General features: G+C 41.9%; 1 protein-coding gene across 1 annotated transcript in view; it reads right to left on the reverse strand.

Moving 5' to 3' along the window:
* Positions 1 to 24,617, reverse strand: part of PTDSS1 (phosphatidylserine synthase 1) — a 73,276-nt gene that overhangs the window by 21,326 nt on the left and 27,333 nt on the right. Inside the window, exons 5-9 of the mRNA XM_003268333.4 lie at positions 18,178 to 18,336; positions 13,612 to 13,763; positions 9,257 to 9,398; positions 6,573 to 6,685; positions 3,517 to 3,582 (exon numbers count right to left, since the gene is read on the reverse strand). Coding sequence (XP_003268381.2) covers positions 3,517 to 3,582; positions 6,573 to 6,685; positions 9,257 to 9,398; positions 13,612 to 13,763; positions 18,178 to 18,336 — 632 coding nt within the window. The remainder of the gene's footprint in view (positions 1 to 3,516; positions 3,583 to 6,572; positions 6,686 to 9,256; positions 9,399 to 13,611; positions 13,764 to 18,177; positions 18,337 to 24,617) is intronic.

Raw genomic sequence — 24,617 nt, forward strand, 5'->3', positions numbered from 1 at the left:
CAGCAAGTAATTCATAAAAACATTTTGAGGATACCATCTTTACAGAAGAGAAAGTACCCTCTTCAGAAGAAAAAGGGTGGAGTGCTGGAAAAGAACTCCAGGCAGGTTATCCTGTTTGACCTTTGCCTTCCCCCTTCCACCTCCCAAAAGGCAACAGTCACTATTTACGGCACTGCTCCCTCTCATTTCTCCACCTTACCAAAGTCTGAGATCATTCCAAAATTAGTGAAAAGAAAGCTATAAAGCAGCTACTAGTGATTAAAGGAAACCACACACTTCAGTGTTTTCTGTTTTGATAGGAGAGGAAATAATGACAAAATGGTGGGGAGGTAGAGCTGGGGCAGAGGAAAGAAGTGGGTGGCCTCCGGGGTCAGGAGAGCAGGAGGCTGTGGCTCCCGTTTCACCTTCCCTGGCTGGCAGTGGACTGTGCAGGGGGCAGCTCTCACGGCTGTTCACGCACACAGGAGGATCCACTGGGTGTGATTTATGAGGAGGGCTTTATTATTTTTCAGCATAGCTCACTGGTTCTCACAAGATTCTTCAATCTCGGTCTCACACTGTTCCGGGAGTTCTCAATTCTCAGTAAAGCATACTAAGCCCAGTGATCTCTCCTTTGCATTTCACTATTTTAATCACTTTCAAACAAGGCACAACTTTCTGGGGCAGTGTTTACCACTCTTTGGCATTGTTTACTTTTTTCCTTTTTTTTTTTTTTAAAAAGAGAGACAGGGTCTTGCTCTGTCATGGGGGTGGGAGTGCAGAGGCACAATCATAGCTCAATGCAGGCTTGACCTCCTGGGTTCAAGTGATCCTCCTGCCTCAGCCTCCACAGTAGCAGACTACAGGCGTGTGCCATCATGCCTGGCTAACTTAAAAAACTTCTCGTGGAGACAATGTCTCGCTATGTTACCCAGGCTAGTCTCAACCTCCTGGCCTCAAGCGATCCTCCCACCTCAGCCTCCTGGACTGCTGAGATTACAGGCATGAGCCACCACGGTGGAGTTTACCTTTGCCGTTTCTCCCACTGTGGGGATGGTGTTTCATGGCTGTCCAATTAGAAAGAAACTTTGTCATGATGCGACCTCTCTCTCTGACCCACTTATTTTCCTCAACATGTAAATCGATACAATTCTGTGGGAAAAAGTCCACTCCACAGCAGAATAATAGGACCTTGCTAAGGACTTTTAAATATGAAAGCAAAACGCACGTGGAAAGAATGTGTGAGGGGGAGAGAAGAGCTCAAATGCAGAAAGACCATTTCCTCCTCGGACAATCCTTTAGAAGGAGGGGCCCACATCCCTTCTTCCAGTACACAGGGCCCTCGCACATGAAGCGGGAGCGCCGCCTCTGCTGTGTCAGAAATCTGGGAGATGTGTGAATTCTCCCTCCTGCTATATCATGAACAAAGGAAACCAAATCCATTTTATTACTCTTTAAGCTGCAACCACTTTGGGTAAGAAAATCAGCTTACACCATAGGACTTATGAGAAACAAATGACAATGGCCCTTAGTCTTCTAGGAGTCGGGAGGAACCTGCCTAAATCTAACCTGAGTATCAACATTTTTAGCCTTTAAAACTATGTCACCCTTCAGAATCTAGATGACAGCTGGAAACACATACATACATACATAGAAAAATGGAAAGGAATGACATTAATATATTAACAACAATTATCTCTAAATGGTCGACTTCTTTGGGTGATCTTTAGTTCCTTCTAGATCCTTTTCTGAATTTTTATCATTGTGCATGTATTACTTTTTAATTGGAAGAATGTACTGTTTACAAATCTGTGAAAAGTAATTTCTTCTCTATAATGGGTTTTCCTCAATTTTTCTTTATACTCTCACACTCCATTTAGAACCTTGATTAGGTCTTGAAGCTAAGCCACCTTGGGGATTGAACTTCATGTACAGATTTGCTGGATGTCTCTGGAACTTCAGTCACTAAATGGGATGGTAAATTGTTGCTGACGTTAAGTAGAAAAACAACTTACCGGAGATATTCAAGACGGTCTCACATTTAACAGCAAGAGGTTAAGCTAGATAACCTAAGGTCTCTTTCTCATCAGTTAAATAATAAATTAAATTGAGGCTGGGCGCGGTGGCTCACACCTGTAATTCCAGCACTTTGGGAGGCAGAAGGTGGGTGGATCATGAGGTTCAAGAGCTCGAGACCATCTTGGCCAACATGGTGAAACCCCATCTCTACTAAAAATACAAAAATTAGCTGGGTGTGGTGGCACACGCCTGTAGTCCCAGCTACTTGGGAGGCTGAGGCAGGAGAATCGCTTGAACCCGGGAGGCGGAGGTTGCAGTGAGCTGAGATCACGCCACTGTACTCCAGCCTGGCGACAGAGCACTCCGTCTCAAAAAGAAAAAAAAAAAAGATATAGCATTTGAATCTATAACAAGACCATTGTGACCATGCTGCTGTATGTTAGTTCTCTTTGGAACAATAAAATTATACTTCAGTATATAGCAAGCAGCTGTTCCAAGGGGCCCTTTTGATGTGACAATAATATGGGGTGTGGGTCAGCCCATAACAGGATGGCATTCCAAAGTCAAGATACATCCAGAAGGAATGCAACCAATCCATTTTCTCTCTAATGTATTTCATAAAACAAAGTCTCAGAGTTGTCTATGGGAAATACCATCTGATTTCCTAATTTAAAAAAAAAAAAAAAAAAAAGAGAGCCAAGGCCGGGCGCGGTGGCTCATGCCTGTAATCCCAGCACTTTGGGAGGCCAAGGGGGTCAGATCATGAGGTCAGGAGTTAGAAACCATCCTGACCAACATGATGAAACCCCGTCTCTACTAAAAATACAAAAATTAGTAGGGTGTGGTGGTGCGCACCTGTAATCCCAGCTACTCGGGAGGCTGAGGCAGGAGAATCACTTGAGCCCAGAAGGCAGAGGTTGCAGTGAACTGAAATCATGCCACTGCACTCCAGCCTGGGACAGAGTGAAACTCCATCTCAAAAAAAATAAAGAGAGAGATCCATTTCTTTTTGTTTGTTTGTTTTTTTGACATGGAGTCTCACTCTATCGCCCAGGCTGGAGTGCAGTGCAGTGGCGCGATCTTGGCTCACTGAAACCTCAGTCTCCCGGGTTCAAGCGATTCTCCTGCCTCAGCCTCAACCAGCTAATTTTTGTACTTTTAATAGAGACAGGGTTTCGCCATGTTGACCAGGCTAGTCTCGAATTCCTGGACTCAAGTGATCTGCCCACCTCGGGCTCCCAAAGTGATAGGATTACAGGTGTGAGCCACTGCGCCTAGCCAAAATAAGAGAGCCATTTCTATACTCTTGTTTTATAATTTGCCAAGTAACTATTCTTAACTTAAATCAGAAAAGGGAATATTAAAGATGAAAAGATATATCTAGATATAGATAAAATCTTGTCCACCTGCCTTCATAGAAAAATTATACTGAAAGGCTCTTAACACAGGGTCAAGAAATACCCAAAGAAATGTAGGGCTTAAGTGGTTTTTAAATCTCCACAATAACAGATTACTCACCCAAACACCCAGCACTGTGTACCTACGCGCTTGCACTGTGTGTCGGTGAGGTAAGCGTAGTACTGTCTGAAAGAACAAAGTTGGAATTCATTGAGAGCTGCTGGAAGACCAGCAAGTCAGGACATAATTAAATCACTTTGACAGAGTGAATGTAAAAAACGTCCCTCCTTGTCCCATGTCAGGCTGCCTGGTCTAGTTCTGTTCAGGAGAAGAGAAAGCCAGTGCCTGTTAAAACATTCCTGTAAGAGATTCAGCGTTTTGGTTAGGCTGGAGGGAGGGGAGCATCATTTAAGAGCCAGATTCTTGTCTGGTCTGAGTGCCGGGGTGTTTACAACTAACTGATCACAACCATTTACAGATTTCTTTGTTCCTTTTCCACTCCCACTGCTTCACTTGACTAGCCTTAAAAAAAAAACAAAAAAAACAAAAACACGAAAAAGAGCCAGATTATTGGCAAAGGCAGTCTGGATTCAGTGGTAAGACTTCCACAGCGCTGCAAAGCAACCCCAGGTAGGTGTTTCCATGTCTAGCTCCGTGGAGGTGACTCCAGAGAGTGAGCAGCACTGTCCATTGGTTGTCTCCTCTGGCTCTCTCCAGAACAAAGGTTGCTGATTGTAACCAGGCAAAAAATATACAGATTTTTGGCTTTCAGAAACTGGAATGGGACCCCAGCTATATCTCATTGCCATTGAATGTCAATGACTTGGAATGTTACTGACAAGTTCAGAAAAAAACAGGCAATGACATGGTGTTGAAAGGCTCAGAACAGCACCATCCGGTAGAAATATAATGCAAGCCATAAATGCAATTTTAAATTTTCCAGTAGACATGTTAAAAAAAGTAAAAAGGAACATACAAAATCCATTTTATTAATATGTTAAACTAATATTTAAACAAATATATTAAAACATTATAATGAGGTATTTTATATTCTGTTTTGGCCCCAACTCTTCAAAGTCTGGTGTGCAGTTTCCGTGCACGGCACATTTCATTGTGGACTGACCACATCCCTAGTGCTCAATAGCCACATGTGGTGAGTGGCTTCTGTGTGGTACAGCATGGCTTGGAGTCTTGTAAGTACCCCTGAAACTCAATCTACCCCTTCAGCAGTAGCATCTGAACCAGGAACTCATCACCTTTTTGGGGTCACTGACTCTTTGACGATTTGATGAAAGAAAGGCATAACACTTTGCATTAAAGTTCAGAGGATTCACGGATACCTGAAGCTCATCCATAAACTACTGTCTCCTCACCCCAAAGACCAGAGTGAAGAATTCTAAAGAATGTAGCTTTTCCTCTAACTTCATATTGTCATGACCTAAAATGTCTTGATCATTTTAGCTACTTTACCCTCTAACTGGACCCATTTCCTTATATTGTACTTTATAGTATCAGATTAAAAGCATGTTCACTCAAGTATCTTCTCAAAGCAGATTCGTGTGAAAGTCTAATAAAAAAGGAAGAAGCTGGAGATGTTATGATTTACACTGAAGCCTCTAAACTCTCTCTCCTCTCGGGACCTAACATTTGCTAAATGGGGTGGCTGTGTTAAAAATCCATTAGCAGCACATCCATCTTTTGGAGTAACTTGTCAAAGAACCTCCTTACATGGGAACTGCCTCAAACAGTGTAAGGGCACAGGAAGTGTCTGATTTTTTAAACAAAGAGAGTTGTGGAGAAATCCATAGGGCATTGTAAAATTTTGAGGATCTCTCAAAAGTTCAAAACATTGGATTTTTAGTGTCTAGTTTTTATTTTGGAATGTTTAATACTGAAATTTCATGATAAATCACATACGATTTGCTATTTTCTTCTAAGAAGAAAATTCTTTCCATTCTTACTGACTTTATTGATTGCTCTTAATTTTATGAAAGAGCTGCGGTGAATCTTTCCTGAAAAAAATTGTAAAGTCTCAAATTAAATTACATTTTAAATGGGGACTCTAAACCATTAAGAAAAAACAGGATTTATGAGATAATGACTGCAATAGACCACTAATCTATTAAGTTTCAAAGGGCTGCTGGCTCACTCACTCTTCTTTTCCATTTTGGTCATAACAAAAAGAACAGATGGGAATGTTAGGCTTAACTCCTCAGGACTTGGACATGTCTTACTTGGTTTGTTGAATCCAGAATCTGGAGTTTTTTTTTTGTTTTTTTTTTTTTGTAATAATGAATGATGACATGAAGAGGTGCTGGCTGGAAGGTCTGTTTGACCAAGGTGTAGGTCTACCGTCCTTGGCAAGTGAGGCCCGCTGCTTATGGGGTTTGCAAGCACATTAAAAATAATGAAATAAACAATCTTAGAGCTTCTGAAAAGCTAACTCTTTTAACTGCTTAAATTATATTTGTAGCTTTGGCAGATCTTTGGTGTTGCTACTCATTAATGCCAGTATTCCGTATTAGTTATAAAACTCAAATGCCATTTCTAAATAGGAAAAATGAAACAAAGGAAAATGCTTGCTTTGAACTGCACTAGGCCCAGTCTACTTGAGGGATGGTGTCTGAATAAGCCTCACCTCTAGGGCCCCACATTAATCCAGGGGAATAATGGCGGGAACACCCAAGCTTATCTCAGTTGTCCTAGAGGACTACAGGAAGCGCCTTTTTAAAAGGAAATTAAATTAATTGGGTCTGAAAAAGCTAAAAGTCTTATTCAAAAAATAATGTCATTTATGACTTCAGTTCTACCATAAAAAGTGTGCATTTTTCCAGTAATCTCATTTTTAAAAAACTCAGCATCACTACACTGTTGTTTTTTTCTAACATGATGTTATAGGAGAAAAAAAGATCAGCAGTCCAAGACTGTAAAGGAATCTGATAACAATGGATAGTACTATTGGTGTGGTGTTGATCAAGTGCCTCTCTTTTTAAATGTCTGGTTAATGTTACTGACATCTGAGAACAAAACATTTTCTTCATATTCTGGATGTATAATTCTTTACGGTGGCATTTTCATGGAAAATCTGCTAGTTTATGTGACTTTCCTTATGCTAAACAGGACAATCTAAAGCAAGTTAATGTTCTCATATGACAGTCGGGCTTGCGCAGAATTACCTCACTGTGGGAGCCGTGATGCCACCAATAAAGAGAATTCTACCCCAACTTAATGGATGACTGGCTTGGAACACAAAGATATGCTTCAAGAAGAAGGTATTCAACTCAGTCAGCTGAAAAAGACGGAGAAATTAGTCAACCTGGTACCTCATGCTAATTCAAAATCCTCTATTCCTTAAATAGACATTCTACAATTAGAAATAATTGGTATGTTCAAAGCATTTTCAGAGAATAGATGTGGTCTTCCAAGGATTGCTACTCAAACTAGTTAACAGCCAGTACATTATGGGCAGGGAGCAACTGGAGGCCTAGGGAGAGGTGGCAGGGGTGGTGGATGGGCACATAGGGGCACAGGATATCAGCTATTTGTCATGTTTCCTGGTTTGAATGATTGTTACTCAGCTCACACATGTGATCCACTGGGATAGTCAGGAGAGAAATGCTTTGAGCATACAGAAGTCATAAAAGCAAACCTGTGCCACAGAGCACCTACGCTGCCTTACAGAAATCAGGCCAGGTCTAACAGAATTCCAAATGTAGATAAGTAAGCTCTTTAATAATCAAAAGAGGCTTGAGGCCACGCACGGTGGCTCATGCCTGTAACCCCAGCACTTTGGGAGCCTGAGGCGGGCAGATCACCTGAGGTAAGTTGTTTGAGACCAGCCTGGCCAACATGGTGAACTTTCATCTCTACTAAAAATACAAACAGTAGCCAGGCGTGGTGGTGGGCGCCTATAATCCTAGCTACTCAGGAGGCTGAGACAGGAGAATTGCTTGAACCTGGAAGGCAGAGGTTGCAGGTTGCAGTGGGCTGAGATCGCGCCATTGCACTCCAACTTGGGTGATAAGAGTAAAACTCCATCTGAAAAAAAAAGCAAAGGCTGGGCGCGGTGGCTTACGCTTGTAATCCCAGCACTTTGGGAGGCCGAGGAGGGCGGATCACGAGGTCAGGAGATCAAGACCACGGTGAAACCCTGTCTCTACTAAAAATACAAAAAAAATTAGCCGGGCGTGGTGGCGGGCGCCTGTAGTCCCAGCTACTCGGAGAGGCTGAGGCAGGAGAATGGCATGAACCTGGGAGGCGGAGCTTGCAGTGAGCCGAGATCGCGCCACTGCACTCCAGCCTGGGCGACAGAGCAAGACTCCGTCTCAAAAAAAAAAAAAAAAAAAAAGCAGAAAAAGAAGCTGGAGACACATCTGAGAGATGACGATGGACTTATGCAGCACACGCCTGGGACAGAGCAGATCCTCTACCAAAGGCAGTCCTTAAAAGTGGGTGTGAAGGGTTGGTCCAAGTTTCAGCTGGGAGCAGTAGTACTTTTCCCTGAGGTTAGCATCCTCATGCAGTTCATCATGATGAGTAGCACAAAATATCTTGTGGCTGGGATGTGGCTGCTCTCTGCCTGGAGCCCAGCTCCAGGTAGCAAGCAAGGGATGGAGATTATGGAACGGTCACTGTGCTAGGAGAACACAGTACATGAACTGGCAGGTTCATTACAATTCCACAAAATGCATGTTGTTTTCCCATAGCACTGACTTCAAGGACACAAAATAAAAAATAGTCTTCTAATTAATATCACATATGGAAAGCTGATCCCAGTGCAGTGCTCACACTCATGGGAACAGTGTGCTCCATCGCATACCACCAGGTGGTTCCACCCTAACGGCACTATACTACTCTCCTTGCCACATCCAATCATTCCTCCTTGTAATAAAAGAAAGCTTCTGCTTTCCGTGACATTGGGCCTGATAAGGCAAAGCTTAATCCCAATCCATCTACGTCCTGTTTTTAAAGATACTGACCTCTCCAAACCATTGTGATTACTTACTTAACTATTCACATACACTTCTGTATGCATAAACTTCATTTATTGAGATGGGCATTGTCTCTGTGTGAACAAGGAAGATCGTCTGTCCTAAAAGGGACATCTGCTAATTTTTTCCTTATATTGGGAGTATTTTGTGTTTACGTGTCCAAAACATAATTTCTGATGATTCTGAAAGATCCTCTTCAGGCTACTTTCCGAAAGATCCCTTGGCTACTTTCCAAAAGTTGTGAAACAACCTGGGGCCAGGAGCATCAGAAAAAATTGCTGTCTCTCAGAAACACAAATGCTTGATAATCTTTTGCCAAGACCCTGGGCTGTCGGAATCACTTCCGTCGTGAAGTGGGCCACTTGGAAATATAGCTTCTCTTCACGGAGGACAACACTCTGGAGGACTCAGCAAAAGGCTCCAATTCCCCGGCACTCATTTAGCACCCTACAGATTACCCAAACTGGTAACAGCTGAGGAACAATTTTAACCAATAAACACTGAATTAGGAATGTAAGAAAAGCCTTCTCATTTGTTTCTTTGGTCTTGAAAATGATCATTCTAAAAAGCAATCCAATGCCTAACTCATTGGATGATGGATGCTAGACACAAATTATTTCACGGAATCTAATCTGTTTCTAATTTGTAATTCAAAGATCCATATTTTAAAACTGTCTTCACAATGAGGCAAGACCTTAGGCATAATAATATCACTTTGCTTAATTATCCTACATGCCAGCTGCAGAATATTATATCTTGTAAAGTATGGAGCTGAAAAGCAATGTAAACTAACGTTAACTCTAAATTCCTAAAAAGTTTTTATTTTAGTTTTTGTTTTCCTCCCAACTTCTGGGCATCTGAAAAAATACCTGCCAGATGATCATGAAAAGGTACACTCCAGCTACTCTCTGAAAAGAAGATTTGGGGTCAAACCATCGAACATAGGTCCAGCTAGCAGGAGTGAACTGCAGTACAGCTCTCTTGATCTTCCCAGTGGTGGTATGAATGTCCCTGTAAGAAGAGAATGGCTCCGGTGAAAATCCAGAGATAAGGCAGTGGGAAAAACAAAGCACAAGAAAAAAATCCTGTGTGCTGATGATTTTTATAATAAATGCTCTGGACAAAGAGACTGCTTTTTATTTGAATTGTGTCTCCAAAGTCTCTCTATACAGGTAAAGCAGGTGACAGAAGCACACTCAATGGGGAATCTCATTGATGACAGGCACAGGGCAGCAAGGAGCCTGTTCTCACCCACTGCTTGTCTCCCATGTAAAACTGCACACACTCCATATTCTTGCATCACCCACATCACTTCTTTACCCTATTTCTTCCCCAAAGCAGCAAACATTTTGGGTTGATGAACAGTGATATTTAACCTTTCTTCATTTGCATCCTCGAAATCACTCAATTAAAAGTTTCACACACCCATGAAAGAACTAAACAGTCCTACAGTTTACAAATGCGGACATTAAGGCCCAGAGACAGCAAGTGGCTGGCACACTCAGCATGAGGAGTGGGTGTAGACTCCAGCCCTTCCTGTACTAGTCCAGGAGAGCCAAAACCCAAGGTATAATAAATACTATTTAATAACTGGTAAAGAGTCTTTAATTCCACAAATATTTATATCATGAACTTTTACGTCTCCAACATTGTGCTAAGTGCTTGGAGGCACAAGCACCAACCAGTCAGGCCTTCTGTTCTAGTTGGTGGGAGCAGGGAGAGTGACAGGAAACCAGGGCTGTTCCTTCATCCACCCACCTATCCACCAACAAACTCGTACTGAGAAAACATCACAGCAAGAAGATCTGCGGCACACTGGCAGCAAAAAATAGAGACTATCCAAAAATAAACAAGAACTACAAAAGACTTGTACTGTAGAAATAGCAAAGTGCATAGAAAGACTGAGAAGAAAATGGGAATAAAGAGAGATGCAGTGTGATCAAGAATCAGAATATTTAATACAGCAAAGAGGTTAATTCAACTTAATCTGTATTCATTTATACATTTAATATTACTTTAAAAAACCACCAATAGGATTTTTTGTTGTTGTTTATTAGTTGGGCTTATGCCATGGGAACTTGACAAAATGATTCTGAAGTCAAATTTCAAGCACAAACATAAGAAAACAAGGAAGTATATTGTAGCAGTGTTCAAGAAAGCAAACATCCTGAGGCCAGGCACAGTGGCTCACGCCTCTAATCCCAGCACTTTGGGAGGCTGAGGCTGGCAGATCACTTGAGGTCAGGAGTTTGAGACCAGCCTGGCCAACATGGTGAAACCCTGTCTCTACTAAAAATACAAAAATTAACCAGGTGTGGTGGCGGGTGCCTGCAGTCCCAGCTATTTGGGAGGCTGAGGCAGGAGAATCACTTGAACCTGGGAGACAGAGGTTGCAGTGAGCCGAGATTGTGCCACTGCACTCCAGCCTAGGCGACAGAGTGAGACTCTGTCTCAAAAACAACAACAACAACAACAACAAGGAAAGCAGACATCCTGGTGCAAATTCCGACTCAGCTGCTTGCTAGCTGTGTGTCCTTAGGCAAATTACTAAACCTAAGCCTCAGTATCACATCATTCCTAAAATGAAGAGAATAACAGTGTCTACCCTCAGGACTGATTCAAGGCTCAAATGAGATACTGCTTGTGAAGCTTGCTTGGAGCAATACTTGAAGCATGGCTACTATTTTTATTAGGTTAAATGCTGCCTTAAATATATTAAAAAGTGGCTGGGCATGGTGGCTCATACCTGTAATCCCAGCACTTTGGGAGGCCGCGTAAGGCAGATCACCTGAGGTTGGGAGTTCGAGACTAGCCTGGCCAACATGGAGAAACCCTGTCTCTACTAACAATACAAAAATTAGCCGAGTGTGGTGGTGCATGCCTGTAATCCCACCTGGGGATTACAGGCACTTGGGAGGCTGACGCAGGAGAACTGCTTAAACCCGGGAAGTGGAGGTTGTAGTGAGTTGAGATTGTACCATTGCACTCCAGCCTGGGTGACAGAGCAAGACTCTGTCTCAAAAAAACAAATACATAAAAATTAGAATTAAAATTAAATATATTAAAAAGTGTCCTTGCAAGTCAGTGACCAAAGAAAGGTTTAGTAATAAAAGGGATGGGGAAAACTGGTTAACCAATGGCAAAAACATTGTGAAATCTCCTCCTCACATCATATACCAAAATAAATTTGAGACAGATTAAATACTTAAAACAAGTAAACCCAATAAAGAACTAGAAGAAAGGCTGGTCACGGTGCTCACGCCTGTAATCCCAGAACTTTGGGAGGCTGAGGGGGGCGGATCACCTGAGGTCAGAAGTTCGAGACCAGCCTGACCAACATAGAGAAACCCCGTTTCTCCTAAAACACACAAAAAAATTAGCCGGGCGTGGTGGCTAATCCCAGCTACTCGGGAGGCTGAGGGAGGAAAATCACTTGAACCTGGGAGGCGGTGGTTGCAGTAAGTCGAGATCGTGCCATTGCATTCCAGCCTGGGCAACAAGAGCGAAACTCCCATCTCAAAAAAAAAAAAAAAAAAAAAAAAAAAGAACTAGAAGAAAATACTGATTAATATTTACCTAAACAAAAAGATTAACAGTATTTTTGATGTTTAAATAAAAAAATCCACTACAAACTAGTTTAAAAGGGGATGACGGGCTGGGCGCAGTGGCTCACGCCTGTAATCCCAACACTTTGAGATGCCGAGGAGGGTGATTACCTGAGGTCAGGAGTTCGAGACCAGCCTGGCCAACATGGTGAAACCCCATCTCTACTAAAAACAAAAATTAGCCACGCGTGGAGGCACGCACCTGAAGTCCCAGCTACTTGAGAGGCTGAGGCAGGAGAATTGCTTGAACCCGGGAGGCGGAGGCTGCAGTGAGCCGAGATTGCACCACTGCACTACAGCCTGGGTGACAGAGTGAGACTCCATCTCAAAAAAAACAAACAAAAAAAAGGGGGTGACAAAGTGGAAAATAAAGTCATATTTATGGGAAAGTGTTAATAAGCTTAATCTGTAGAAAGCACAAATAAAAGAGGGTAAATCCAATAGAAATTGATAGAAATCCAGTATCACGCAATTTTATGTGTGATAAATTTGACAAAGGTTTAAAAATGCAGTTCAAGGAAATAGTGAAATAGATATACATATATATTATAGATGAGATTATAAATTGGTACACTCTAAGAATTTATTTACCAAAAAAAAGGTGATGCACACCAAGATATATGTCCAAGAATGATCACTCCAGTCTTCATTATGAAAGCAAAAACTTTGAAACAACTAAACGACCATAAAATGGAACTGGTTAAATACTACATGGTTTATCCATATGTTGAAGTACAAAGAAGCCCTTTAAAATCATGTTTTAGAAGAATATTTAATGATGTGGGAAAATGCTATTTTGTTATACAGAAAACAAAGTTTTAAACACAATTGAAGCAACCACAACTTTCATTATCAGTACCATTATTCTTCCTTATCAATGGCATGATTCGTGCTGCAAAATGAGAAGCAAGTTTAACAAAGCAGGATAAAGCAATGCCGGCGGTATGACTGTCCTCTACTGGAAGCATAGTGGGGCATGCAACTTAAAACCAGTCAGAGAACTTCCTGGGTGGCAAGTGAGCTGAGTCAGCAAAGAAAAGGATTATCAGGCTGGCCTATGGGTACACAGGCCAAATCTCAGGTGAAGAGAGGGGAGCGTGTGCACAAACAGACTCTCGGTTGCCTGGGAGGGTGTAGAGAAAGGATCTCCTTACTGGGGCAATGGATGTATTGACCATGACCAAAGACCATGAGAAGCCATCACAGGGGAATGACATGATGAATCTGATGTTCTTAAAAAGATCACTCAAGCAATGGTGTGGGAAGGACTGGAGGACTTAACCTGGAAACAGAGATGAATTGATCCAGGGATGGGAGTCTGAATGAAGGCTGAGGCAGTCGGGATAAAAAAGAGGGGGTGGATTTGAGAAATCTTTTGAATTAGGAGGATGGTGTTAGGACCCCCTGAATACATAGGGTGACAAAGAGAAAATCATAAATGATTGAGCATTTTCTGGACAAATGCTTGAAATCAGGTTTATAATCATTTATGAGTTTCAGTTATTAACATGGAATTTATTCCTTATCATCAAAGACCATACTAAAATGGATTCCTACCAAAACAATTAAATATATATCATGAAAAACTGTGACTAAAATCCAAAAAAAAGGCAACTCACTTGAAGCTTGCCCAGTGGTAAGTCCTCATCTCTAAAAACCGGCAAACGACCATGCCCAGCCAAATGCCACCGCCATTGCACAACAGGATGTCCAGAATGACTTGATCCCACCAGCACTCCGCAAAATTGGGGAGGAGATGCATGAAGAAGAGCTGAGAAACACAAGAGCCCATGGTTGGAAAAATAAACAAAACTGGGGTACCATGCAGATAGATGGATTTCCTTTTTAACAATACATTATTTTAGAAGAAGTTGTTGACATTTCAATTTTTCCTAATGTATAGAAAATAACCAACAGTACCAGGTTCTGCAATCTGTTTCTTGTTTTTTTATATTGCAGATGGCTTGCAAACAAACAGCACATATCCAAACGGCTCTTCTCTTTTTGACACAGGGCTTTTAAAGAAAGGATGGTCTCTCTTGAAAAATACTACCAATTAATTACCTTGGCTAATGACAACATGACAAGGATCTGGGAGGGGAAAAGGAGAAAAGTTTCCAACCCTGACAACAAAGCATTGTCATAATTCTCAAAATTAGCAGCTTGAGAATTCAAATTGTGCATTTCAAAAATATCCCCTAGATATTTAGGTAAAACAGTGAGTAAGTTGTAAAAGAACAGTTAGCTCTTGATGACACAATGTAGGAAGCATGACAGCTTAATAGGAAATCTCACACCAACTGATTCACAATAATGACAATCTTTTATTAAGTGCCCATGATGTGCAAGGTGGTGACAGAAAAGGAAGTCAAGGGTCTTGATTTCAAGGAGAGGTGTTAGATGTTGTATTTTTTTTTTTTTTCTGAGACAGAGTCTTGCTCTGTTGCCCAGGCTGGAGTGCAGTGGTGCGATCTCGGCTCACTGCAACCTCTGCCTCCCGGGTTCAAGCAATTCTCCTGCCTCAGCCTCCCAAGTAGCTGGGATTATAGGCACACATCACCATGCCCGGCTAATTTTTGTATTTTCAGTTGAGCTGGAGTTTCACCATGTTGGCCAGGGTGGTCTCGAACTCCTGACCTCATGATCCACCTGCCTCGGCCTCCCAAAGTGCTGGGATCAGATGTTTATCCAGATAACCAGAACCACAAAATATGGAAGACTGAGGAAAGTGTTACAATGGTGACATAAATGGAGTATGGTGGAAAAAAACATTCATTCTGACTGAGGCTGAAGGTTCCTTTGGCCTCTGGAACTTTCCTGGAGAGGGCTTCTGCAAGAAAGACATATTGGAGGGGGACCTTTAAGGACAAGAATGACTGATTTCATGAGATGGAGATGAAGATGCGGGCATTCCAGGAAGGGGAAACAGTAAGATCAAGGGTGGAACAGAAGTTCTCTGGAAATCAATTTGTCCAAAACAAAGGGCATATCCGCTGTGCTCAGAACAGCATGCCCTGCTGTGTGAAGGCCCAATGTAAGAAGGTGAAATTACTAAGACAATGCCTGGGAGTTCTCTGGAAAGAGACAAGCCTATAATTATAAACCTTTGAAGTAATATAATAAATACTGCAAAGATAAAACAGTATTCATGAAAGCATTTTGTAAGCTATAAACAAATTATAAATATGAGGAATTTTTTGTTCTTAATGAACCTGCTGTCAAGAAGCTACAGAGTAGCTGCTGCGATGGCTTCTGGCTGCATTCTTAACCCCGGGGGCCTGGTACTACCCTTGAAGTGTATTCCCAGGTTCCAAGCCACGAGATGGAGCCTTAACTCTTGCCCTTAGAGAGGGAAGGGAGAAACTTCAGCAGAAGTCAATGACACATACTTGCTGAAAGAAAACTATGCAAGAGAAAGTGGGATGTGGAGGACATCCTCCAGCCTAAGGAACTTTCCTGGAAGGTACCAGGTTCTGAGGGTGAGATGGGCCCCTGATAGACCCAAGCCCAAGGAGGAGGGGGCTGCATTCCTTCATTCACTACAGATTTGTGGAGCATCTGCCATGTATAAGGCAAAGTCCTTGGGTCTGGTAATACACAGGCATGGGCCCTGCCCTCTCGAGGCACAAGGATTAGCAGAAGAGACACTTATCCAGTGTCTAACATGTGAGGAGCATTTCAAAGGAGAGTGGCGAGGTGTTCCATTTCCAGCTGTATGAAGATGGAGCACAGTTACTGGAGGGGCAGGGAAAGCCTTCCAGAGCTGAGCTCTGGAGACGGCTTGTTAGCAGGTGAAGGGCGAGAAGATAGGGAAGAGCAGCGGGGAGGACTCCGTGGTGGGGAAGACAGCAGAGGCAGCTGCAGCACCAAGGGCAAAAATGAGGCATGATGAGGCTGAGGCTGCAGGCAGGGGCCGGTGAACCTGGAGCCTCATAGGCAGGGTTGGAAGTTTGGATTCTATTTTAAGAGTAATGGAGGCCTGGTATGGTGGTTCACACCTGTAATCCCAGCACTTTGGGAGGCTGAGGCAGGTGGATCACCTGAGGTCAGGAGTTAGAGACCAGCCTGGCCAACATGGCGAAGCCCCATCTCTACTAAAAATAAAAAGTTAGCTGGGTATGGTGGCACACGCCTGTAATCTCAGCTACTTGGGAGGCTGAGGCAAGAGAATCGCTTGAGCCCAGGAGGTGGAGGTTGCAGTGAGCCAAGATCGCACCACTGCATTCCAGCCTGGGTGACAAAGCAAGACTCCATCTCAAAAAAAACAGAGTAATGGACAAACACTAAAGAGCTCTGAGTAGGAAAGAGCCTTGGTCTGGTGGGGTCTAAAGAGGATCATTTGGCAATAAATAGTGAAGAGACAAGCAATTCTGACGGAGATGACCATGGATTAGAGACAAGTGGGAGCGGAGGTCTGAAGAGACGTCAATGGACGACTGGGTGCTTAGAAGACTCTACAGAACTCTATAGGGCCTGGTGACCACAGGCACTTGGGAGGCAGGGAAAGAAGGTACAGCAGATGCCCAGTCTGCAGTGCAAGGGGGAAGCAAGCAACGCCGACAAGGGCCAGGTGCCTGACACAAGCCTATGCAGTGGCCGGGTTCCAAAGACACTTGGAATTCAGAGGTGGAATATGGTATAAGGGCAGGAACGTGGGCTTCACATCTGGAATCCAATCCTAGCTCACCTAAGGAAGCAAGGCTGTGCGCTCCGGCTCCCCCATCTGTACAGTGGGAACCTGTATGCACCGCCTTTCCTGGTTTGTTGTGCGGACTTAGAAGGCACATGTAAAGTGTTGGGCACTATTATGGATCGGTTGAATTGTGTCCTCTCAAAACTCCTGTGCTGAAGCCCTAACCTCCAATACCTCAGAATTTGAGCTTATTTGGAGATAGAGTCATTGGAGAGGTACTTTGTTAAGATGAGGTCATAGGCAGTACAGTGAGCTGCTAATCCAATATGACTTCTGTCTTTATAAAAGGGAATGCTCTTGTGTCCTTATGAAAAAGAACACATGGGGCTGGGCACAGTGGCTCACGCCTGTAATCCCAGCACTTTGGGAGGCTGAGGTGGGCAGATCACGAGGACAGGAGATTGAGACCATCCTGGCTAACATGGTGAAACCCTGTCTCTACTGAAAATACTAAAAATTAGCTGGGTGTGGTGGCACATGCCTGTAGTTCCAGCTACTCGGGAGGCTGAGGCAGGAGAGTCACTTGAACCTGGGAGGCAGAGGTTGCTGTGAGCCGAGATCACGCCACTGCACTCCAGTATGGGCAACAGAGCGAAACTCCATCTCAAAAAAAAAAAGAACACCATGAAGGCTCAGACACGCACAGGGAGAATGCCACGTGACCAGGAAGGGATCATGCATCAACAAGCCCAGGGACCACGACTGCCAGCAAACCACAAAGATAGAGAAGGAGCCTGGAAAAAATGCTCTGAAAGGCCCCAGGGGGAACCAGTCCTGCCGACGCTTTGATCTTGGACTTCTGGCCTCCAGAACAGTGAGAGGCACATTAATGGAAGCCACATCTAGTTGGCACACGTCTCTAAGTTAGGGTCAGGATGATGATGAGCATGGAGAAGTACACTGTGCATGTGGCCAAATTCTGTTCACTGGGAATGATTAATAATAATAGAACAATAATGAGTTAGTTCCCAAAGTTTCATTTTGCTAGTAGTTTTTCAAGACTATAACTCTTTTATTAAGTAAACGCAACAAACTTTTGATTAGTGACATATTAGAGCTAACATTTGGAATCCATTTTGCAGCTACCAAATACCCTGGATGCTCTTATAGTACTTGAACACACAATTCTATTATCTCAAACTGGAAGCTAGTTAGTAGGTCAACTGATCTATTGAATTCTAAGCAGATCTCCTCATTCCCATTTATTTGTCTTACTTGGAATTTTAACTTCATTCTTTAGCTTTATTTCATTTGTTTCTCTTTAAGACTTGCAGGACAGAGGTACACTTTATTAAGTTAACAAGGAGGTTTTTTTTATATTTGCTTTTTTTTAAACAGAAGTATAAAATATTCTTATGGGATGGTTTAAATACTGTTTTGTACCACAGGGGCTGGAGAATGGATTAACTGACTGTTAACTGACATACTTTTTCCTATATATAAACTACACACATGGCACAGTCTGGGGAACCCCCAATGCCCTCCTTCTTACCTCAGTCAGCTCCCAAGTAATACTGATTGTCCAGCAGAGACCATAACTACGGATCAGCAAGGCCTTCATGGCCCAGCCCCAGAAATGTCCAAATGCAAATATATCAAAGTGGCTGATAATCCTCTCCCAGGTGATCACATGGCAGTTCACAGCATACTCCTATTTAAAATAAAAAAGAGAATAATTAGTGAAACCCTAGAAATCAACTTGCTTCCAGGATTCTGCCGGTAAATGAAAAGAACAGATATGAATTTGACAACTAATAAGTCCTGCTCAGTAAAAAATGAGAAAGTTGTAATAACTTAAGGGTCTTGAGGGAAAATAGACAAGTATTTGAGTTTATAAATCAAAACTGCTTTGCTCTGAATTGCAAAAGCTGCATTAAAATGAGAAGCAAAATAATTTTACAAAGGCTCAACATATCCTAAAGAAGTGGTATCACATAGATCATGTCATTGGACCACAGGGCAATGATATTAAAGCCAGTAACTAAAGCACAAATAAAAGATTCCCAATAGATTTGGAAATTTAAACACACATTTCTAAATATCATGGATTAAAGAAGAAATCATAATAGAAATTTTTTAATGTCTCATAATGATAATGAAAATACACCATGTAAAAATTGAACTTTAGAGGAAAATGTAAAGCCTTAAATAGTTATGCTAGAAAAAAGAAGAAAAGCACCCAACTTCGGTAATTAAAAGAAAAGAGAACTCCCCTCCCCAAAAATATATCAGAATACTACATAATTTAAATATTAAAAGTTACAAAGCTTTTAAGAATTTTGGTTCCATTTCTAATATCTTTGTTTTTGATTATACATATTTCTAAGTAATTTAATATCTTATCATATGACTGCATGACAATATGATAATATAACATTTATCAGGAATCTCTACATTTCAAATCCTTTCTTCCCAAAATTAATTTGACAGGCAGTAGTAAGAGTTGGCAAATATTCACCCCCTATTATCAGCCAGCTGAAAAAAATTCCTATAAACTATAACAGTTTTAAATTCCAGAAATGATACTTTCTGAGAGCAAAAGAGCTTCCCTGTCTCTTATGAAACCCACCACACATCAGATTTCCTTCTCAGATAAAATGCATTTCAACTTGCAAAGCTGAACAAACATTTTTAAGAATTCTATTTTTTGAGAAGCAGTATGATGTGAGATTATGCTGTGTAAATGGGAAATCCGGAGAAAAGAGGATAAAATTCAATAGGGATAAGTCAAGATAAGGCTTTAAAAAAAACAAACTGCCCTGCAATAAGATGAAAAGTCTCTTCCCGGACTCTGGAACAGCACGTTCTTGTCACACAAAATTGCAGGCTGACAGAGGGAAATCCCCTTAGGCTGAAGCAGATTGTATATTAGGTTAAGGAGCAGGGCCACATCCCATCAACCTCAAATGTCTCAACCACCCCACCCTCTTCTTTACTCTGGAATACACTGTGTAGAGTTAGATAAGGAAGGGGTAAGATCTGTTTTTAGAAGCCTACTCTTAAAGTAATCACAGCTTGCAGATAACTCTGGAGGACTTTATACTCTATTAAGTATTTCTATGCTTTGACATGTGGGAAGGCATTTTAAAAATCATAAAGACCAATCCATCTATTTGCAGTATAGTTAGTAATGAACAGATTTGCCAATTATCCCCTTCATAAGACCTGAGGTCCTTGTCCTGGAAGGGCCACAGGGCACTGCAGTTTACAGCAGCCAGAGAGCTGCATGCAGGCAGAACCCTGGGAACCAGGAGGAACAGGCTTTAACTGAAGTCAGTGTAGAGCTGAAGCCTGGAAAGGGGGTCAAGTGGACAGGTGTATGCCTGTGAGCAAAAGATGGGTAAAGACAGATTCTGCTGACCTCCCAACTGGTCCTAGGCTGATTTTGGCGGCCTTACCCTCTGCCTCGCTTGCTGGACACCTAACCAAATACCAAGTCCTATTCACTTTACCTCCCCAGGTTGTTCTTTTATGCATCTCACTGCCACTATTATTTCTTGCTTAGACTTCCGTAATAATAGCTTTCAAAAACTGTGGAATGTGTCGGGAATATAATAAAGTACAGATGATGCTATAATAAGCACCTGGGTATTCACATCCAGCTTAAGACTACAGAGAGATCTTGAAAATCATAATCAGATCATGGAATGTGCATGCATGTGTGTAAGGGTGTCTGGGGCAGGAGGGTGGGGAGAAAGGGGTTGGGTAGCATGCCCGTCCCAATGTAGAAGGATCTCCACTACTACACACGCTAGGTCTCCAGCCCAACTATCTTTTCACTCCTCTCTGGGGCAGTTGCTGACTTTGGAAGAAGAAAGAGATCCAACCTCTTTTGGGTCCTCTTTGGAAATTATCTGTCTACAGACAGCACGGGTTCTCATCAGCTCCCCCAACCATGCAGCAATTTTTGTGGGTCAGGCCCTGCTTTGTAGAAGCAGCTTGTGGTTGTCTAATGGGCTAGGGGAGGACAGGCTTGCTTAATTCAGCCGAGATCTAAAGCAATCTGCTCTACTGAGCTTTTACAGGAAGAAATCAGCTGAGATTTTGAACTCTTGTTTCTGTTTCCAAACTCAACTAGAAATGGAGGTATTATTGATTGACCTCCTAAAACATCAACACAGGTCATGTAGTTCCTCTGCTTATAAACCTTCCATGGCCTTTTCATACACTTAGAATAACACCCAAACTCCTTGTCCCAGCTGGCTCAGCCCTGGCAGCCTCCTAGCCTCAGGCAGGGCCCTCTGCCTCGTGATCCCTACACTCCTTCCGCACCAGACTGGTCCCAGCTCCCCACACCCCCGATCAGGGCCTCTACACAGACTGTGCCCTTTGTAATGATCGTGCTTCCTTGAATCTATGACATGCCTTTTTCACACTGTATTGTTTTGAGAATTAGGGTGACTATTTCAATATATTATTACAATGTATAGCACTTTAAATATAAGGTTTCTTTTTTTTTTTTTTTTTTTGAGACAGCGTCTCACCCCGTTGCCTAAGCTGGAGCGCAGTGGTACCATCTCGGCTCACTGCAACCTCTGCCTCCCGGGTTCAAATGATTCTCCTGTCTCAGCCTCCCGAGTCGCTGGGATTACAGGTGTGTGCCACCATGCCCAGCTAATTTTTGTATTTTTAGTAGAGACAGGGTTTCACCATGTTGGTCTCAAACATGGTCTCAAACACCAGGCTGGTCTCAAACTCCTGACCTCGTGATCCGCCCACCATGGCCTCCCAAAGTGCTGTGATTACAGGCATGAGCCACCATGCCCAGCCCAAGGTTTCTTTTTTTCTCCTCCAAAAAGTCACACCTATAATTGATGGTGCATCTTAAAATTGATGTTGACCTCGCAAAGCCATGACTAATCTTAACATTATAAAAAGCAAGACCACCAGACACTGTGTGCCTCCTAGTGTGATATGCAGCACCAGCTATGAAGAAGTCCCACTATAAAAACTGATCTGGAATCTAGAATCTCATCCAGCCCCTACACCTGAGTTCTACTTTATAGAAGATATAGGGGGACAAAAAGAACACGTTAAATGATGATACTGCAAATGCAGCTGCAAAATCCAGATGTGAAAAACCCTATAGAATAAGCAATGTGGTTTCTTTGACAAATAAACTTTCAGGACATGATGAGGGGAATTACAGATGAAAAGAGATTTAAAAGACACATCAAATGCAATGTGTAAACCTTGTCTGGATCCTATTTGGAATAAATCAACTGTACAGAACATTTACGAAGCGACTGCAGAAATGTGAACACTCACTGTGTACTGTTCACTGTTCAGTGGTTATGCTAAAAAAAAAAAAAAAAAAAAAGAAAAGAAAAGCCCATCTATTTTAGGTTTAATTTCTGAGAACTGTTTCAAAATAATCCAGGATGTGGGATGAAAAGGTGAAACAAGTTTGGGCCTGTGTCAATAATACTGACACTGGGTGATGGGTACATGAGGTTATAGATTCTCTCTACTGTTGCATAGGTTTAAAATTTTTCACAATAAAATTCTAAAAAGCTGTTGAAATTGTCTTAGGATTCAATAGCCAACAATTATTTGTTTAATTTGCCTTCTGGTAGACTCTAAGCTCCAAGAGGACAGGGAGCATGCCCACCTTCTCCCCCACTCCCACTAGCATGGGATGGTGTCTTATGCAGAAGAAAAGCTGGGTCAGCATTAATTAGCCAAAGACTGCTGCTTCAAGACAACCCAGTCTACAAACTTGTCTGAAGCTTAAAGGCATATTTTTGAATAGAATCAATATTTTAAAATGCAGCAACTTCTCAATTACACAAAAAACTGGCTCTAATGGGATTTCAGTGATCCAATTTATAGTATTTATAATATTATAATATTAATTCTAAGGGATTTATAATATTTTATAAATGTGTATATTTATAATATATAATATTTTGTGAATATTTATATTATATATTTATGAATATTTATAATATTTATATTATATAACATTTTATAATATTAATTTATAATATTAATTCTAAGGGAAAATGAAGTCTAAGTCTCAATGTATGATACCAGGCATGGACCATGGTCTATCAAGATTAGGAATGGGTAGAGCATGAAGGAGTGGAGAGAGTAGGGACTCTGGGAAGCCAGGAATTATAGACCTGTCTTGCATAAAGGAACCACTAATGAACAGGTCCTTAGAATTGCAAAAGACAACTTTAAAGAAGTATAAACGGATGGGATTACAGATGGAGAAGATGGGCTGTTTTAGCACCAGTTAGAACTCTACAGGCTGAACACAGCCTCGTGCTTTACTTTGGCAAGAAAGATTTAGCCAATACTTGAAAACTAGAGTTTAAAAGCCAGGTTCAGCTACTTGGGGGTTGTAACTTTGACATCTGGATGTCCCTGTGATGTCAAATTCTTAAGAAAGCCAGGTGTCAGGAGCATTATTATTCGATTCAATCTCCTCCTACTGGCTGTGAGAACTGGATCAACAGAGGCACACAAGCACATCCACCTGCAAGTCAGTTTACTTTGCAATGTGACCACTTTTGCTCAAAAATGCAAGAAAGATGTTTGGGAAAATATTACACTTGGGTATCTTTCTCCCAATTTCTATTTCCTAAGGCTCCTGTGAGCATCAAAGCACTTATTTTTTTTTTTAAAATCTTGATTATTATTATTATTTTTTTATTATACTTTAGGTTTTAGGGTACATGTGCACAATGTGCAGGTTTGTTACATATGTATCCATGTGCCATGTTGATTTCCTGCACCCATTAACTCGTCATTTAGCATTAGGTGTATCTCCTAATGCTGTCCCTCCCCCCTCCCCCCACCCCACAACAGTCCCCGGAATGTGATGTTCCCCTTCCTGTGTCCATGAGTTCTCATTGTTCAATTCCCACCTATGAGTGAGAACATGCGGTGTTTGGTTTTTTGTCCTTGCGATAGTTTACTGAGAATGATGTTTTCCAGTTTCATCCATGTCCCTACAAAGGACACGAACTCATCATTTTTTTATGGCTGCATAGTATTCCATGGTGTATATGCAAAGCACTTATTTTTATAACTATATACTAAAAGCACACTCCAAATGAAAAGTACAGGTTTTGACGCCAGAGAGATCCATCGGCTTGTGTTTTCGGTGAGATACTGCATTTTAAACTTCCATCTCCTCTGTAAAATGGCGATATGAACATCTAGCATGCATGCACGAGGCTTATGTAGAATATAAAGTGCCCTGCACAGTGTCTGACATAGACCATTCATAATAAATAACTGCCATTATCCTCATAACCGTCATCTGCATTATCATCATCATCATAGGCTAAGAAGTCAACCTCCGTCATTCTCTCCCTTAGAGTAAAAAAATTCCAAAACAGACTTTCTCCCCCGAGACTGATAAGTAATTTCTGGCATTCTTATTTTTGCTTTAGGCATATCCCTTAAAAAATTTATAGATAACAATCTTTAAATACCACTCTAAGAAGGATTTGACCAATGTCACTATGGGGGAATGATTATTTCTTGGACCTTCTATGAAGTCCCTTTGTGTTACTTCTTGTTTGCCAAAGCAAACCCATCTATGGCCCAAATTCCTGTTCTCCTTTTCAGAAAAGAATTAACCTGTACCAAATGTTGGGATTAAAAAGCACTGGAAAAGAACATATTATAGTATAAAATGCTGTGATATTGTGATTCATAATAAATACATAATTTGGTCCTTGTCCCCAGTTCCTGGCCCAGAGCTCCTGAAACCCTTGCAATTTCCTGACCAATAGGGGTGCCAGGTGTATGTTTTGTTCTAATATGTGTTCTTTGACCCCAGTTACTGACACAGAGCTCCTAATTCCTTGGAGTTTCCTGGGTGATAGGAGCATCTTTTGCTCTAATGAGGTGACTTGGTAAGTTCTTGGGTTGGGGCTGGTCACCAGAAAGACTAAACCATGATTAGAAGCCTAG

This window comes from Nomascus leucogenys, chromosome 16 (assembly GCF_006542625.1).
Source record: "Nomascus leucogenys isolate Asia chromosome 16, Asia_NLE_v1, whole genome shotgun sequence".
Lineage (NCBI taxonomy): Eukaryota > Metazoa > Chordata > Mammalia > Primates > Hylobatidae > Nomascus > Nomascus leucogenys.